This window comes from Lepidochelys kempii, chromosome 1 (assembly GCF_965140265.1).
Source record: "Lepidochelys kempii isolate rLepKem1 chromosome 1, rLepKem1.hap2, whole genome shotgun sequence".
Classification (NCBI taxonomy): domain Eukaryota; kingdom Metazoa; phylum Chordata; order Testudines; family Cheloniidae; genus Lepidochelys; species Lepidochelys kempii.
Genome location: NC_133256.1, coordinates 206,507,239 through 206,526,242, shown reverse-complemented (window position 1 = coordinate 206,526,242; position 19,004 = coordinate 206,507,239). Strand labels below are relative to the sequence as shown.

Here is a 19,004-nt window from a genome sequence, read left to right as displayed (position 1 = left end):
GGCCCTGATTGCAATTTCTCCTGTCCCAGATTATTTCATTTCCTACCAGGAATTGCTCAGGAAAATGGCTGCGGCTCTTATACTCAAGCTGAACTAGTACAGGAAAATAGTCACAAATTGGTGGACATCCTCTAGGCAACAAACTCAGGAAAGGGTTGCCTTCCTAATTAATGATGCCTTCTTGCAGCCAGCCAAAACTTTGTGGCACACTGTAGTGCAGTGGTTTTCAAACTTTTTTCCTGGGGACCCAGTTGAAGAAAATTGTTGATGCCCACTATCCAATGGAGCTGGGAATGAGGGGTTCAGGGAGTGGGCTCTGGGCTGGGGCAGGGGTTGGAATGTGGTGGGGGTCAGGGATGAGGGGTTTGGGGTGCAGGAAGGGATTCTGGGTTGGGGGGGCTCAGGGTTGGGGATGAGGGATTTGGGGTACAGGAGGGGCTCCAGATTTGGGGGGGCTCATGGCTGGGGTAGGGGATTGGGGTGCAGGATTGGGGCACGGGACTGGGGCATGGACTTACCTCCCGTGGCTCCTAGTCAGCGGTGCAGCTGGGGTGCACTGCGGACCGCGCTGCACCCCGGAAGTGGCCAGCAGCAGGTCTGGCTCCTAGGCTGAGACGCGCAACTCTCACTCACAGGCACCACCCCTCCCCCTCGCAGTTCCCATTAGCCAGTTGCTGGCCAATGGGAGTGCGGAGCTGGTGCTCGGGGCGAGGGCAGCACCCAGAGTCCCGTGGCCTCGCAGCATAGAAGCCGGACCTGCTGTTGGCCACTTCTGGGGCACAGTGCGGTGTCAGAAAAGGTAGGCACTAGCCTACCTTAGCTGGGCAGCACCGCTGACGGGACTTTTAATGTCCCGATCGGTGGTGCTGACCAGAGCAAGGTGACCCAGCGCCTTACATGTCGCAACCCAGTAGTGGGTCGCACCCGCGGTTTGAAAAACACTGCTGTAGTGGTCCCTCAGGCTCAGAATCAGAGGGAGGCCACTCTGTGTCACTGCATCAGGCAACAAACAGTCGATTAACAGTCTATGGCTCTGTCCTTCTGGCGTGCAGAGCAATTAGCAGTCCCTAGCCCAAGAGGCTTGGGCTGGGGCAATCACAGTCTGGGCTCTGACTCTCTGGGCAGGGCAGAGCATGGAGCAGGCTTTCACCTAAGCCTCCTGGCTAAGGCAGCCAGCAGACAAACAATCTGGGGCTCTGGCCCTCTGTACAGGGCAGAACAGAGCAGGGAGCAGGCTTTTGCCTAAGACTCCTGGCTAAGGCAGCCATCAGACAAGTCTGTGGTTCTGGCCCTCTTGGCGGGGCAAGCCACAAGGAAAGCCCAGGCCTTCTGGCCTCGGGATGAATAGCTACCCCAGTGGTGGGTTTTGCAGCAGGGGGTCGGGGACCTGGGCCGACCCTACTCCACTGGGTCCCTGCCCAGGGCCCTAGCAGTGACAAATGGTTCTACCACTGGGTCAGCAGGGATCCTACCGAAACAGACTGACCTGTGCTCCCGCAACAAAACCAGAATAAAATCTGGTTTCCCTGGACCACTTCCTACCACAGTCTGGACAGGGTTTCTGTAGTCCAGACTGGGTCCTCTGTCTCCTTGGGGTACACTGCAGATGGCAGTCCCAGCAACTCCTCTCCAGCGTCGGTCTCATCGGGGGCAGGGTGCTGCACAGCGCCAATTCAGCTCCAGAGTTCTGCAGCAGGCTGGAGACATCTGCCTCCTCCCCTCCTGGCTCTCGCTTGACTGATCTGCAGGTCCTGCCTTTTCTAATTCCTGTCATGCCCCTCTGCTTCCACAAACACACAACACATACTAATAATTAATAGGGGACCCCTTGAGCTGCTTGAGACCCTAAGCAATTGCTTAGTCTGCTTATGCCTAGTGCCAGCTCTGGTTTCTACTCTCAGCCAATACCATGGCTGCGAATGAGAGGTTGTGGCAAGGAACATTTACGTCTACCCTGAAGGGCAAAGAATCTAAAAGATTGGACTCATTAGAGAGAGATTTATTCTGCCTCATCACTCCAAATGAGAATTGCCAACCTGGTGGAGCATCCAGATCTGATGCTTCTTTTGGCAGAGTTGTCCTGCAATCTTTGTTTTAGTGGACTCTGAGCACCCACCTCTTTACATCATGATTCATGTCACTGTTTGTGAGTCACCAAGAGTGCGTTATTTATGGACAAGCCCTTGAAGATGAAGAAACACTTAGTTACTTTACAGTAACTATGAGTCTTTGAAATGTGTTGTCTATAGATATTCTGTGACCTGCCCTATGAAGTCCCTAGAACACCTGGATTCTGCAGTGGCAAAGGAACTGAGTGGCAGTCGGGGCTCCCCTACTCTTTTTGCCTTCAGCATAGGGCACAAGGCCACTCAGGACACAAATACAACCCAACAGAAACTGCTGGCCAAAATATTCCAATCTTGAGTTCATGGATAGGGTGACCATATGTCCCATTTTGGCCAGGACAGTCCCCTTTTTTAAGCCTTGTCCCAGACGTTCTGATTTTTTTTTTTTTTTGCAAAAATGGGCATTTGTACTGTTTGCTCATGCCATTACAAGTTGCTCTGATCAGTTGGCAAAAGCAAATGGAACAAATGCCCAGTTTTGCCAAAAAAGTGGGTCGTGCCCCCGTCAGGAACCTTTGAGGAGGACAGTGGCGACACGAGGTGCTGGGCATGGGGCTTGTGCAGTCAGCCCAGGGTGCTGTGGGGCTCAGGAGGTCAGCCACAGTCCTGGGTGGCATGGGGCCCAGGCAAGCAGCAATGCCAAGTGGCTCGGGATGGCCCCATGTTGGGGGGGGGGCTCAGGTGAGCGGTCATGCCAAGCTGCTCAGGCCAGAGCCATGCCATGTCCTGATTTTACTTTTATAAATATGGTCACCCTACTCATGGAACATATGTGCACTGTCAGCATACACCTACCCCGATCTAATCTGTGCTTACACTTGCCACTGCCCCAGTTTCCCCTTTTGGCCTCCTCAATAACCCCACAAAGGGGCTGGTTTATTCACAGAAAGTTTAAAATTTAAAACAAAACTCACTTTGGTGAGCTGGGCCTCTGACCAGGTCCCTTGGAGTCCCAAATAATGTCTGTCACCACAAGACAAAGTTAATGTACTCAATTCTGGTATCTTGTGCCACTCCTGGGGCCCCTATTCAGTCCCAGCCTCTTGATTCTCTTCTATCCTCTTCTCATGATGCTGACTCACAGAGCAACCTTTCTTGAATCTTCCCCTGGTCTTTATCATGCAACCACTCCCGGGGCTTTTCCACATGGAGTCTTTCCCTGCTCTAGGGTTGCCACCTTTCTAATGGCTGGTAACCAGACCCTGAGGCCCTGCTCCCTGCTCCACCTCTTCTCCCCATGGCCCCTCTCCCGTCTCTTGCAGGGTCTTCACCAGTACAGCCAAGGCTGCTTTGTCCACCACCTGTGGGATCCACAGAGCCACGTGCAGCAGCTTGGCCCTGGAAGCAGTGTCTGCAGTACTGCCTCCTTCCTTCTGCTTAGGATTGCCATCTTTTCCACAGATCAAAAAAAAAATGGACATCAGGGCTTGTTAAACGGCACCCAGACACAGAAGCTGAAACCCAGTCTGTCTAGGAGAAAACCAGATGGGTGGCAACCCTCCCCTGCTTCGTCTCAAGCAGCAACTTGCAGGGCTTGCTACCTGAAGTCCTTCCTTTCTCCCAGGAAAAGATCCAAGACCTCCTGTCCCTGGGCCCAAGGCCTCTGTCTGCCTTGTGACTCTCTCCTCTGTCTTGCATGCCTTCATGAAGTCCCTCTTATCTATACTCCAGAGGCCTGATATAGTCACATGATCCACCTGTCACATGGCAATCTTCATTCTCCACCTGGGGAGGCAAGTTAAGGGGACTGGGCCCATCTCCCTATAAAGAGGCCCGCCACCCTGTGACATGTACCAAGAGTGGAGGATATTTGGACAACCTATCATAAAGAACCACATTTACTGTGAGTATGTAACTTTTTCTTCCTCTATGAGCCACTGTCATGGCAAAAGCTAGATACTCCAGTGCTGGAAATGACCCATCCCTGAACAAAGACCAGTACAGTGAGACAAATGAGCTAGCAGGTCTGTAAAAAGTGGCATACAAAAACCTCAGGAAATATCAACAATTTAAATAGAATGGTCATTATTTTTTATGTTTATAATATCACCATGTATTCAATAGAATTACTGTTTATTAGAAGCTTGTGCTGTTACAATTATTGATCCCCATTGATTAGTGATCTTTATCTCCTGTACTCTAAGGCTTCTTTCCTTCTTCACTATCTACTACTTTCATTTGAACATTTTCTCTGCTTTATATTCTTTTTGTTATTTGAAATTATTTTAACATAAAGAAACTGCTTTGTTTTCTCCCTAGCTTCTTTTTCCTGATGGCACGGTGATCAAGAGTCCCGATTCTGGCCCTGTTCTAGCACCATCACCTGCAGTTAGTACACGATCATCCATTGCTGAGAACAGCCTACAGACCCAACCATTGCCTTCTGCTGAGATCAGCATTAAAAAAGGTAGCATTTTCAGTGTTAAACTCCAAATGCTTCAGCTGAAATTATGGCATTTTAGCAAGGTCAGACCCTGCAGAAAAAGTGTTTCTGTAGCCTGAAAGTTCTGCCAGTGTTGAGAATATGCCATTTTACCTGCACTTCAGTGTTGCAGTACGTCTCAAGTTTGTCATCTTTATAAGCATTAACATCTCCTCTTTCTCTCCAGCCCTTTCTTTTTCTTCAAATGTGGAAGAAAACACACAAATGAAAATATATATATGAGTTCACCTGGCAGAGTGACCCAATACAAAGTCTATTAAAGTAAATCCTCAGACCTTTGGTAATACCAAATCCCCGAGTCCTTATTCACCTTTTACTCTGTCCTTATTCAGGGACACTCCTATTGAAGTCAATGAGTATTTGGCTGAGTAACAACTGAGTAGGGACCTCAGAGTACAGCTCAAAATAATTACCCATAATCATAACATTAACTTGTACTTTATTGGGGCCCTTATCTCATGAATAGAAATTGCTGACTGAGCTCATCATCATTAAAAACCTGTAGAAAATCAACTCTGATTTCATCCTGCAGAGACAGAGAGAAGGCAAGTGAGACCACATTTCAGGATTTCTTGGCCTCAGTTGGGCCTCCAGCCTCACTTTACACATTACAGCAAGCTGTGGTTTTTATTTTGCAATGTCCTGTTTTGATATTCCAGGAAAGTTTATAGTTTACTGACACATCTTTTGAAGTTCTGTACTACATATTACACTGACCTAACCCATAGGTGTTTGTCTCTGTTCTTACAGGAAGGGGTGGCCACAAGGGTAGCACAGCACCAGGAGCCAAGTATGAGTTGCCTGATTCTGCTGTTCAGGAACCCCTGCCTACTCTGCTACAACACATAGACAACCAGATAGGCACCTGGATAACAACCACCCCATCAGGCATTCAAGTGGGCACTAAGGGAGCAAACAGAATGGATCTGAAGCCACTGTTAACTTATCAGGCAACTGACCCAGTTAATGGAATGGTACTGCTATTCTAATATCATAGTTCTATCCTACTGAGTTTAAAGATCTGGCTGATAGCATTTGTTCATTGGATGTTTCATTAGATCTTTAATATTATACTCTTAAAGATACGTCTCAAGTTTGTATTGAAGGTATTAGATTCGGAAAAACCTCTGAACTTTCAAACCACTGAGCTATATAAAATTGTGTTGTTTAGCTTTGTCAAATGTGCAGTGTCTTATCTTATCTATCTAATGTATTGATACTGCTGTTACAGTGGTATCTGAGAGCTAGTGGAAACCAGTATTCTTTTACCTTTCCAGGTTATGATAATGCGAGAAGACAAGGTGCTAATGATTCAGAAAAAGGATGATACCAAGATAGTGGATCATGCTGATGGTACTAGAATCACCACATTTTATCAAGATTATGAGGAACCTTTTGTATCTGAGGATAATGAAGAAATAGGTAAAAACAAAAAGGGAGCAATTGCCACTCCTGTATCTTGTAAAACTGTAATCTTTCAACATAAACAATAACTTTTCCAACCGTGTTATATGTATAGCCTACACAACAAATCTGATATCTCAGTTGTCTAGGATGGGCTTCTTTGGAGAACTTTCTTTCTTCAGGAGTTGTTATAATACACTTCACTGTGGCAAAGAAAGGTAACAAGCAGGTCTTTCATCCATCCATCCATCCATCCAGGTACTTATTTGACCCTTATCACTGTAGTAGTAGCTGCATACTTCTCATTATTTAAAAAAAAAATCCCCCTCTTTCTTTCCTGTCACCAACAAGCATACTGAGGGTGTTTGATTTTTAGATTACTGAATCTGTGAGAATGTCAATACTATTGTAAGAAAGCCTAGGTGCAAAGAGGTGCATTTTACATTTGTCTTTGAATGCAGTGAGGCTAATGGTCATTCGTATTCCTTCTGGCAGTATGTCCCTTTGGTCCAGTTGCTGTGCAGGTTCTGTCTCTCAGGGTCAGATGCCAACTCCTATTGGTTGACAGTGACATTGTTCTAGTGGAATGTAGTGGGAGGTTCTGGTCATGAAGGGAGAGATGGTTACTCGGGTAGAGAGGACTATGTAGGACTTTGAACTGGATTCTGTATTCAAATGAAAGCCAGTCCAGAGAATAGCATACCAGGATGGTGTGTTCCCTGTGACCTGTGTTGCTGAACAGGTGGGCTGATACATTTCCTTACAGCATGGGGCTTCCTTCCCAGATATAAAGAATTTCCATAGTACAGCCTACATGTTACAAATGCGTGGATTATTGTGGCTAGGTCTACATTTGATAGACTACACATAATCTTCTGACAAGCCGTATATGGTAGTGAGGATTTTCTGCTATTGTAGCTACTTGGATTTCCAAATACAGTGCAGAGTCTAAGAGAATCCCAAACCTACAGATTACTTTGAGAATATAAGAGCAGGTGCCTTCAATTAAAGGAATTTTTATGCAGAAGAGTTCAACAAGGTGCCCTGTGCAAGAGCTGAAGGACCAACCCTATTAGAGATAAAGAAACTGAGACACAGATTTTCCCACAGTTCGTGTCCTCCTGTTTGGTGTGGCTAACCTGTGTTCATTCTTAGGTGAATCCCCACAAACCATCAGAAGGAAAGTAAAATGCATACGAGTGGAGAATCCTGACTTTGCTACGGTTATAACAAACTGTGAAGACAGCACCTGTTGTACCATCTTTGGAGATGGGACATCTATTATAGCAAAGCCACAGGGAACATATCAGGTGAGCATTAGTCTAAGATTATAATAGTGTAATGTATGTGTTTATGTGTTCTGAACTTCTCATCCCTGCCTTTGTCTCCTCTTACCCTAGCTATCATAACTCCCTTTCTATGGCCTTTCCTCATCCTGTCCGGATTCCAACTGTGCAGAATGTGGCCACTCCACCTATACTCAAACTCCACAACTCTGTGGATTCCCATTTACTTCAGAAACCAATTCAAAATTGCTCTCATATTAAAAATGTTAACGTTTAAAACATTGCACAGACTAACAGCAGTCTATGTCGTGGGCTTTGTCTTTCTCTGTTTCCCTCTCCACTCCCTCCAAACAGGATAATTAAATATTAAAGGTGTGGATTGGATTTTTCTTCCTGAATTCAACAGTTGCTCATTTTCATATTGCTTCTAAACTTAGGAGTCAACCATTGGCAGCTGAACCTCCTCTCCTCTTGTTATGGCAGGTGTTACCCTCCAGTACCGGCTGCCTTTTCATTGATGATGATTGTTCAGCAGTTTATTCCCATGAGATTTTCAATAAAACTCAGCTTCTCTGCAAGCGTGAAGAGAAACGAGCAGGGAGATACGTTATGAAACACACCTCCAATGTTATCTGTGAGGTGCTGGATCCTGAAGGAAACCTTTTCAAGGTAAAATACAAAGAAAGAAGTGAGAGCTTGTATTTTGTGTTAAGTATTTATTTATTTACCCACTTTGTAAATGGAGAGCTTTGTAGCCCTGTAGTATTAATACTGTGGGTGGGCAGCTTAGCCAACCAAATGTCACAGCAGCCGGGCACTGGATATGGTACCTCAGAATAGAGTGGACTTCAGTCTGGAAGTAACTTTTGGAGCTCCTCCACCTTTAGAGGTAAGTAAGAAGTGTCACACAAAATGAGACCCTTGGTGTGCAGTTGCATCACATCTGTAAAGTTACACTGATTAATGTGCCTTGTTGCACTAATCTAGGCAAAGGAAGTAGCTATAAGAGTCGGGATCTGAAGAGGGGAAAGGATACTGATCATTTTCTTACAAAACCCCACCAAAAATTTAACCTAAACAACTCAGTAAAGCAAAACCAGATGTAAAAGGTATGATTCAGTCTCTAGAGTCACACTGCTTTGTGTTGTGATCCTTTCTGATCTTAAAAGCTAGATGGGTTTGAGCTATTAGTTAGTACTGGGACGTAAGTCCATGAAGCAGCATCTAGGGGTAGGAAGTCACGTTGGTTACTAATCAGGAGGTGTTTTTTTCTGATTCAGTATTGTGTTCCCAGTGTGGTGCTAAGTGGTGGTGTGTTTCCACATGTAATCTCTTTCTTGCCATAACTTCTTTATAGTTAGGTTTGCAACCAGCTTTCATTTTTCCAGCTTCCTTTGCTAGCTTAATTCAGCCTTGTGAAGGGGAACACTCACTGCCAGTGCCGCCTAGGGCTCAGGCGGGGATGTGGGAGGTTGTCTTACTCCCAGGTGTTCTACTTTCTTACTACAGCTCTGCCTGTGGTGATCTGTCCTCTCCATGACACAGTCCTCCAGCCGGGTCACACTTTCAAGTACGTATAAAGAGTCTGATAATGGGAAGGTCTTCAGAACTCAGCAGGGGATTCAGGGCTTTCCCCTTGGGTCAGGGTCATGTGATCCAGACCTTCATACTTTCAGGGTCTCCCTACAACTAGGTTCCCCACCTAGGGTTGTCCCTCTTTAGGGGTTGGTAGGGAGCTTGGGCCCACCCTCACACTGGGCTGTGATCCAGGGCTCAATGGTACACGGCTAAGTCCTGCACCTTGGGAGACTATATGGCTTACTCCCTGGATAACTTCCTGCCGATCCCCTCTCTTCCCCCAGGGTAAAGTAAATAACTTAAACACAAAGATACAGTCTCGACCTTCATAGAGTCACTGGTCCCTTCTTTGTAGACTTGGTCAGGTCTCTGTAGTCAGTCTCAGACAGCAAGAATTCCTGTGATGCTTCTTCCCAGGAGCTCAGAATGCAGGTCAACTCACATCCACTATCTGCGTCCCACTGAGCTACTCTGCTCCCCTTTTTAAGCTCCTCCTCCAGCCTGTGCAGGCTTTGCAGGTGCTGTGGGGTGGGGCTGCCTGACTCAAGAGTGGTACTTTAACCCCTTCCTTTCCAGTGTAAGGTTTGTGCACTCCATCACAATCACCCATGGGTTGTATGCATTATGATACAGCCTTTAATGACATGATCACATACTGTTTTTTTTTCACAGGGCCCCAGGGACATTCAGTGCACAAGCTGGACAGTGCTCACTAAATGAGCAGCAGTGCAATAATTTGTTTTATTTTCATAGTTCAATGTATTGTCCCAGCCCTTATTTACTGCATGCTATTCAAACCTTGCTCTGAAGACATAATTTTTAATTTCCTCTTGGGCTTTTCTATGGCACTTATCACTGTTGTAGCTAATATTTCACAAACATTAATTAATTTAACTTCACAACATCCCGGTGAGATGAGGTGGTATTAGTCCCATTTTACAGATGATAAACTGAGGTACAGAAAGATTAAGGTCAAAAGTTTCCACTAATTTTGTGTATCCAATCTAAGACACCTATGACCTGATTTCTCAGAGTATTTAGCATTATGTAGCATTTTACATGTTCAAAACACAGCTTCAGTTGACTTTACTTGCAGCCATGAATGCTCAGCACTTTTTCAGAACAGACCCCAAGGTTTCAAGTTGGGCACCCAGAAAATGAAAAATTAATGATCACCTGTGACTCCAGCATCACACAGACAGAGGCAGGTATAGAATACAGTTCTATAGAATACAGCATCATCAACTGCCAGAACCATGAGACCTTCTCCTCTCTTCCTGCAATCTCCTGCTTCATTCACAACATATCTTCAGATTTCTACAACAAATTATGTGTAGCATTTCCACAGACAACAACCTCCTTCATTTTGCACAATCCTGATTCACCCCAGAGTAGGTCTATCCTGTGCACTGAATGAGTCAGAGGTCATGTGGAAAAAATAATATGTGGTCATGTAATTAAAGACTGTGTCATAATGTAAGGGGCAAGGGGCAAATCAAGATTGCACAGGCAACCTTAATTCTGGCATTTCCTGACTTTGGAATGCTTGACTTTGCAACCTTAATAATGTATGTTTATGTAGTTTTTTGAGTGTGATTTCCTAGTTTTTAAAAAAAGCGAATAGAAAATCAGAAATTCTGTTATGTGGCATCATATTGATACCCATGTTCATCATGTAACCTTTTATTTTATTTAAAGTGAATTTACTGATTACACTACCATGGGTTCAGCTCCAGTTGCTACAGTTTTAGATACAACAGAGTGAAATTGTCTCTGGTGCTCTTCTCAAATGTGGAGGCTCTAGGAACACACGAAGTCCATGGACAATGACCACAGACACAATCAGAAGTACAAAGTCTTATCTGTACTACAAGTTTTATTAAAGCAATAAGTAAAGTTACAATTACCCATGCATATAGATATCCTGCAAAAACCTATGCAATAATTATAACTGTATTTGTAATCATATCCTCAAAGATATTCTTGGGTCTGATGGACCACTCTACAGACAATAATTGCAAGAGGGATAGTTCCTGCTGGGGTTCATGTGGGGTCATCCCTTGAGTCTTCCCACTTTTACCCAACCAGGCAACCCTCTTTTGTATTGTAATTCTGGCCACACTTAACACCTTATGCATATGCATGAAAGTGTCAGTCGGCTGCCTTTCCCATATCTGTACTTTCACACCCCATGAATATTGGTGTGCCCTGTTTTTCATAGTTTGTTTGTAGTTCCTCTTATTCTCATTAGCATTTATGCATGACATGTATCCTGCAGTCAGGACAGATATTTAAATATGTTACGATCCGGTGTCTCATGGTCTCAGACAATATATTTGCAGTTTATTGCAATCTGTTTTTCTGTAACGTCACCTATTGGCACGTCTTATGCAGTAACCCTGTGACCTTACGAGCATAGGGTTATTCCTAGGTCATTCACTCATGTCAAACATTCTTAAACCTATGGCCTAGTACGGCTAAGCTAAAATCTTACAGGTCTCAGGCTGTAGGCCTTGTATTTGAGCCATGCTTTACTTATATACCTAATACACACTCATCATTCCTAAATACTTATCAATCCTATACTTCTATAATCCTACAACTTAAATCTATTTTGCAAGCATTGATTATATGTGAAATAGCATATGAGTTGACCATGACATCACATGGTACAATGATAAAAAAATGAACTAATTAGCTACAATCAGTAGGGTTGGAACTTTTAGATCCACCACGCACAGACCTTAGCTACTTACTTGAGCAAAGGAGTAATTGATAACAGTAGTACATTGTCATCCTCTATGTGGGCTAACATTGGAAGGAGTGGGACACAGACTTTGCCAGTGGGTTTCACAGAGGTTTGCTGACAGTAGAGGAATGATGAAACTCTAGAATCTAGAGTTCCATTCCAGGCTCTCAAGGGGAGTCTACTCTAGTGGACACAGACTCATTTGCCCATTCTCCCCAAGCTTGACTCCTTCTGCTCCATCCTTTCCAATGACCTATCTATTCCCCACCCCTAATTTGTTATCTCTGTCCTGTATTCCTTGCCTAACCTCTTCCGGTCACCATTCTTCAGACTTACCAGCCCAGTCCCAGTCTCCTTACACCGCCAGTCCTAGTTTCACACACTGGACTCACTGTCTGAATCCCAGTCTCCCCTTCACCCTTCCAAGCTCTCCCATCCCGCATCCAGTCTCAAACTCCTTACCCAGCCACTCACAGTTCCTCATCCAATATGTCTCTCCCCTTCTCCCCCCACTGTCTTCCAGTACCAATCTCCCTCCCCGGACTCATAATCCAATGTCAGTCCCTCCCCTTACCCACTTCCCAGCTTCCCAGCTTCCCAGCTTCTTACCCACTTCCCACCCTCACTGGCTCCTTGTCCTAGTCTCTTTGTCCAGCCAGTCCCAGTTCTTCCCTTACTCCATGTTGATAGATGTTTGGCTGCATGTGTGTGTTCTTTCTGCGTGCTGTACTGACTCTGGCCAGATAGCCCTTACAGCAGGCTCCAATCGAACGGCCCAATAAATGCACAGACTCGGTTCGTAGTGAACTCATTTGGTCAGGTTTATTGTCAACGAAGCACAGTCCTAATGTCCTGGCTCAATGGTTACAGGTATACTCACACATGTATGCCCGTTGCAATGGACTAGCTCAGTTAATGGCAGTACTTTCCATTATCCCCTAGGGCAACCAAAAACAGTCCCTCTGAGATATCTTTTTATACATCAATGCAGACAAGTTACGCACTGCCCCTCTGACGTAGTTAGTTGACACCCTCTGACATAGCCAGTTACTACCCAGCCCCTTGTACATCTCTAACCTTATCTTTAGAATGGGTCAGCATGTTCCTGTTATCTTTAGGGAATGTGTTGGTATTGAGGTGTTCTGGTACCAACCTTCTGGAATGTGTTTGCGTGAGTGCTCTGTGCCTAGCTCCTCTTAGGAATATGTGTTTTTCCAATATCAGCCCAGTTCTTGCCAGATTCTATGAGAAGGGCCTGCCTCTAGCTCACAGCCTGATTTTGCTTTATATTAGCAAAGTTTTGACCACTACGTTAGTCCAGACCTCAGGCCTCATACCAGGGCTCAGATACAAGGGCTTATGTTTCAGGCCCTCTTCCTACTACACACCATAGCTCTTTGTCACATCTGTCTCCCCTCCCCACTGCCCTTGTTTCCCCTCACCCCACTGGTATCTAGTCCCAGTCTCCTTGTCCAGGCATTCCTAGTCTCCCCCACCACCACCCAGCACTGTGTCTGATATTTGTGTTCCCCACCAATCAACTGGCTTCCAGTCTTCCCCCATTTCCCTCAGAACCTCCCAGTCACAGTCTCCCATCTCAGCCAGTTATAGTCCCCATTTCTCCCTACCTCCAGTCCCAGTCTCACCAAACTCTTAGTCCCAATCTACACACCATAGCTCTTTGTCACATCTGTCTCCCCTCCCCACTGCCCTTGTTTCCCCTCACCCCACTGGTATCTAGTCCCAGTCTCCTTGTCCAGGTATTCCTAGTCTCCCCCACCACCACCCAGCACTGTGTCTGATATTTGTGTTCCCCACCAATCAACTGGCTTCCAGTCTTCCCCCATTTCCCTCAGAACCTCCCAGTCACAGTCTCCTATCTCAGCCAGTTATAGTCCCCATTTCTCCCTACCTCCAGTCCCAGTCTCACCAAACTCTTTGTCCCAATCTACTCCTTTCCCACCCCATGGGCTGGTTTTTGTCCCTTTGCATTTGAATCAGATGGACTAGTCCTTCGATGCTTGGGTGCCAGAAGGGTCACCGGGAGTCGAGCTCATCAGGAATTTTTAAATAAAACAGTTTTTTGCCAGAAAATGGTGATTCATCAAAACTGAAATGTTTTGCAAAAACTTTACAAAAGTAAATTCTGCACTGAAACAGAACAAATGTTGAAACCAGGAAAATTTTCATGAAACAGAATTCTTATTTTCCAGCCAGCCTTAACTGACACCATACGAGAGACAAGGCTCCTTGCTTTCTATTCTGGTGCTTGGCCCCATCACAGCTCAGAACAGCCATTATAGAAAAATTCTGACTTCACCCTTGTAACCCTGGGCTGGAGTATGCCCGAACACTCTGTGAGGACAGCACACGCACAGTCTCATCAGAACTAGGAACTGTGAGGGGATGGAGCATGCTCAGAGAGGATGAAATCTTCAGAGATTTTAGCCGCTAAAATCGAAGAAGTCTCTCATGAGCATGTGCAAATTATGATTTTTTCAAAGGCTTTTAAATTGGCCAGATTTGGGCAGACATTCGTGGAGACAGCAAAAGACATGTTCCAGAAACAAAGGCTTTTCCTCTTCCAAATTTCAAGTCCCCAATGCAAAACGTGAGGATGTAAGAGCTATTCAGAGAAAAGATCATTGGAAATTTTAAATTTAGACAAAACAGTTAAAGGCTGGCAAAGTTATATAAGGAACTGAAAACAGGGTCTTATTACAGGAAGTGTTGGGTAACCTTAATAATAGGTGATGAAACCTACAACTACATATAAAAAGCTACATTAAAAAAATCATAAGGTTGCAAAGTCAACCATTCAAAAGCCGGGAAATGGAAGAATTGAGGTTACTTGTGCAACCATAATCCAGGTCCCTTATGTATGTGTGCTGGGATATAGTCTTGCCCAGCATCACATCAGAAGTCTGTGGCAAAGTCTGGAATAGAATCCAGATTTTCTGGAGTCCATGCCAGCACCTGAACCCCAAGAGAATATCCTTTCACTTCTTGCAACTTTCTGACTCATTCACTGTCAATCTGGTGCACTAAATGAGGCCTGTAAAACAGTCTCTCATGACATGATCATATAGTAGCATTTGAATTAAAGGAATAATTAGTAGTAGTAATAGGGTGTTGATCTGTATGTGAATAAGCTACAAAAGGGGGACACAAAACACATTTTGCTTACACGAGTTATTTGGTAGTCAGAGGAGAATGTTGGGAATAAGGGATCCTGATCCTATTCCTTGCTTTGGAAGGAAGTGTGGTCTGACAGTTACAGAGAGTATAGCTCAGTACCTAGAGCCAGCACATTCATTCTGAAAGGTAGTGTGGCTAAAGGGATAAGCCTTGGGTCTTTACCATATTAGAAACAGGGTTCTATTCTCAGTTCTAGCAGTGATCTTTTGCAACCACTCAGGTTTAAGCAGGTTCATGAGCCCTTGTCCAATAACAAGAGCTGGGAACTGCAAAGAATTATTAACACCAATCAATAGATGATCATTTGGCTCCCCCTCCAGCACACCTTCCCTAGGCCAAAGAGGTTTGCTGCTGCTGAACCAGTGTGTGACTACCATGTAGGAAGTTGAGTGGAGCCTAGGAGCATACTCCTAGTATGCTGAAAAGCATGCTTTCCCATACTGAAAAGCACGCTGCAGCCACTTGCACACTGGGATAGTACCACAATGCACTGCTCTTTGTGGCGTTGCAAGGGCTGCTAATGTGACCATGCCAGTGCGCTTGCAGCTGACAGTGTAAACACACAGCAGTGGTTTTCCCTGCTGCAGTCTCCGAAGGCTGGTTTAACTCCCAGCGCTCTATATCTGCAAGTGTAGCCAAGCCCTCAGTTTATTTGGCATGTAGCAGCTTTGTAGGTCTGGAGAATAATCAGTGCAGACAGAGTTTTTAGAGATTGTAGCAGCAAGCCTACAAAAAGCTGTACCAAGCATATGCAAATGAAAATTGTCAGAAGCTTGTAACTCAGACAAATCTAGAAAGATTTTCCTAGTGACAAAAAAAGGCACCCTTCTGACTTCTGAAATATCCCCCAGTCAAATTTCAAGTTTTTGCTCCAAAGCATGGAGGTGCAAGAGCTCGTCAAAGACCTCATTGGGAAAATGTTTTACCATTGACAAAAATACCTATTTTTCACTAACCTCGTTCCCAGAAACAGCTGAACCATCTTTGCTGAAACTATCCAAATCCTTCAGCCTCAGGAAGAAAACTAGAATGGAAAATTTAAGCTCAAACAGTCTGGCAAAGTTATAAGTAATTGAAAACTATAGACAGTACTACAAGCTCCATGTATAACAGCAATAAACTATGGACAAGCTGAGGAAGCTGTTCCACAGTGAATATATATATATATATATCCACTCACAGAGAGAGAGACCAAGGACCAGATTTGTAATGGTATTAAGCACCTAGTGGGATTTGCAGAAGAACCTAGGCATCAAGATCCCTTTGAAATCAATAGGTCCTAGGCACACAGCTGGTTTAGAAAATAGCCAAGATGTATTGGATTTTAACAGTTTTTTCAGTTGTTTCATACCTACAAGACCTTTCTACAGTGATCAACCAAGGTAATTTACCATCCCCCGGAATGCATCTCAATTCTGTAATTCATTGGTGCATTGAATTCTCAAATTGCTTTTACTTCCTCAGGGCTAGGACTGATTCCATCTTTGTTTATTGTGTGTCCCAAAGTGGTGTTGGTGGAAAATGCACTTTTCCTTGTTTAGCTTCAGTCCAGGCTGACTGATTAGGGTTAGGACTTTGTTGGGAGCTTTTTTATGTTCTTCCATCAAAGACCTATATATCAAAAATATTACCCATGAAAGCTACAACTCCATTTCTGTTCATTAACAGTTCTGTCATCTTTCTTTGGAAAATTTCAGGTGCACTGGTAATCCCAAAAGGTAATCTTTGAAAGCAAAATCTCCCAGTGGTTTTGATAAATGTAATCAGTTTAGCACTCTCTTTGGCTAAAGGAATTTGCCAGAATCTGTTTGAGGCATCCAGCTTGAAGAATACTGTACCTCCTTTCACTTTGGGGAGGGAGTCATTCAGTGTTGGGGTGCATTTTTCTCTCACAACTGCTTCATTAAGTCTTTTAAGATCCACATATATTCTTATTTTTCCATTTTTCTTCATAATCAGTGTCACTGGTGCCCACCAGACTGTTGGCTCAGAGATTTTCTCAATGCCAATCTATTACATTCTCTCTAATTCAGTTTCTACTTTATGAAGCAATGGCATAGAAATCCTGCAAGGTGTATGTATACTGTATGGTTCAGTGTTGTCTCAAGGTTATTTGTACCACATCTCCTTTCAGAAGTCCAGTGTCACCAAATATTCTGTTGAATTCTTCCACCTTTCTTACTAGGCCCATGGTGGCTGCCACACTGCAGCTGAGAAGGTCATTGTCTTTGATCCTTTGTTCATATACACTCTGAATGCAAAGCTTTTCTCTCTGTAAGTTGTTTCTGTGGTGAACTGGCTCATGCAGTTCAGAATATCTCCAAGGTTAGTAAAGTCAGTGTCCGGTGATTTCAGTGCTGGGAGCGGTCGAAGATGATTATAAGTCACTTCTGAGATGACTGTGACATCTATTCTGAGTGAATTTTAAAGTCAGTAGTCTTGCCATGAATATTCAGTTTCATTCTCCAGACTGGCTCTGTATCATCACCATATGACAGATCCCAGAAATAATGGCTCTTGATTGTCTGTAATATTAGTCAACTCCCTGACTGCCTTGGTATGGCAAACAGCTACAGAATGTCTATATTTTGTGCATTTATTACACCTTGCACCTGTGGCTGGTCATGCATCATCTCTTGGGCTAAGAATTTTTCCATGTCTTCTGCATTTAGGCTGAAAAGCTTTATTGTTTGCCTGGATTATGTCCCTTTTAGACTTAGGGATCTTATGGTAATTACTTGTAGAACTCAAGCTGCATTTTTTAACAACTTCTGAACTAGTTTCTTGTTTTTCAGGTGTGGCAAATTGCTCTAGGTTTTGCTGTTTCACCAGCTGAAATTGCTTTGCTATTTGAATAGCAGTGTATAAAGTTAAGCCTGTTCAGAATTGTAGTTTCTGTGAAAGATTTTTATGTGTTAATCCAGTAACCAGCCTGTCTCTATTTTCATTTTTGTAGTCCTGAAATCAGTTTTCAACCAATGCATACATAGCTCTTATAAAACATTCAAAATTCTCTCCTGGTTCTTGAATTCTCTGGTAAAAACCTGCATTTCATAAACCACATTTCTCTGAATATAAAGTATGAATCAAACATAGCCAGAAACCTTGCATAGTTTTCTTTTTGACTCTCTTCAGTAAAGGTAAAAGATTTAAGGATATTCTCTGCCTGCTTCCCCCTAGCATAAATTAAAGAACATACGTGAATGTCTCCAGTTTCCATGTGAAGTTTGGTTGCAATGCAAAATCTTGCAGAATACTTTGTCCATTCTGAAGGTTTGTCAAAACTGAAGTTCTCTGGGGCATTAAAGAGTAGCATGGTGATGAGATCCATCCTGCAACCTGTTTTTCCTTCGCTTTTTCTTTCCTTCTGTATTCAACCTTTGGTGCTTTGTTCCTTCTGTGTCTGTTCTCCTTTGGCACTAGTTTACTTCTGACACCATGTCATATACATCTTGTACACTGTAGATTGCAAGACTGCTACTATAAAGTCAGGCTTCTGTACCAGATATAGTCTAGCTACAGAGCCTCCTTCTCAGAGAGATACACCGTAAGATGTGTCTTCCATAAGATTCTTTAATGTACTGCCAGGTATGGCTGAGGTTAGTTTAAATAATAAGGTATGTTAAACACATTACCACCTTGTGACTGAACAGTATAATAAAGTTTAGCATTGCATTACAGACCCAAAGGTGCCTAAGTTCCCTCCGATGGGCAAGTGCAAAGCCACCGAAATAGTGATGCTGCCCCACAACTAATGAGCTTCTCTGAGCCTTCATTCATACCTAAACCCAGTGGGATTCTCAAACTAGTTGTTCCCCTGCCTAACTCACCTGTGGGTCCCAATTCAATGGGCATGTTCAGAGCACATCTAACTTGTACAAAAGAAAGTGGAGGGGGAGGTGCGAACATGCAGTAGCCCACTGGGTAGGGATCTCACCTGGAAAGTGAGAAACCTGTTTTCAAATTTCTATTCTGCCTGCTTTGGAGTAGGAACTTGAACAGAGGTCTCCCATATCCCTGGTACTGTAAGTGCATTGGACTGTAGAGTCAACATCTTGCTTTTTCTCACTTTCTGACCTAGTGAATATTTAATTATTTATAAAAAGTGGAACAGCTTCAAGAAGAGAGATTGCGAGAAATGCATGCCAGAATATGCTATAGGCTGGTGAATAGGGCCCTAATCTAGAATGTGGGAGACCTGCTCCAAAGTAGGCAGAGCA

At 44.1% G+C, this 19,004-nt stretch overlaps 1 protein-coding gene across 8 annotated transcripts in view; it reads left to right on the top strand.

The window, feature by feature from the left end:
* Positions 1-19,004, top strand: part of SPAG17 (sperm associated antigen 17) — a 307,771-nt gene that overhangs the window by 237,448 nt on the left and 51,319 nt on the right. For all 8 annotated transcript variants that reach the window (XM_073310318.1, XM_073310310.1, XM_073310300.1 and 5 more), the window contains exons 27-31: positions 4,386-4,533; positions 5,320-5,543; positions 5,847-5,991; positions 7,129-7,283; positions 7,743-7,928. In XM_073310318.1, the coding sequence (XP_073166419.1) occupies positions 4,386-4,533; positions 5,320-5,543; positions 5,847-5,991; positions 7,129-7,283; positions 7,743-7,928 (858 nt within the window). The remainder of the gene's footprint in view (positions 1-4,385; positions 4,534-5,319; positions 5,544-5,846; positions 5,992-7,128; positions 7,284-7,742; positions 7,929-19,004) is intronic.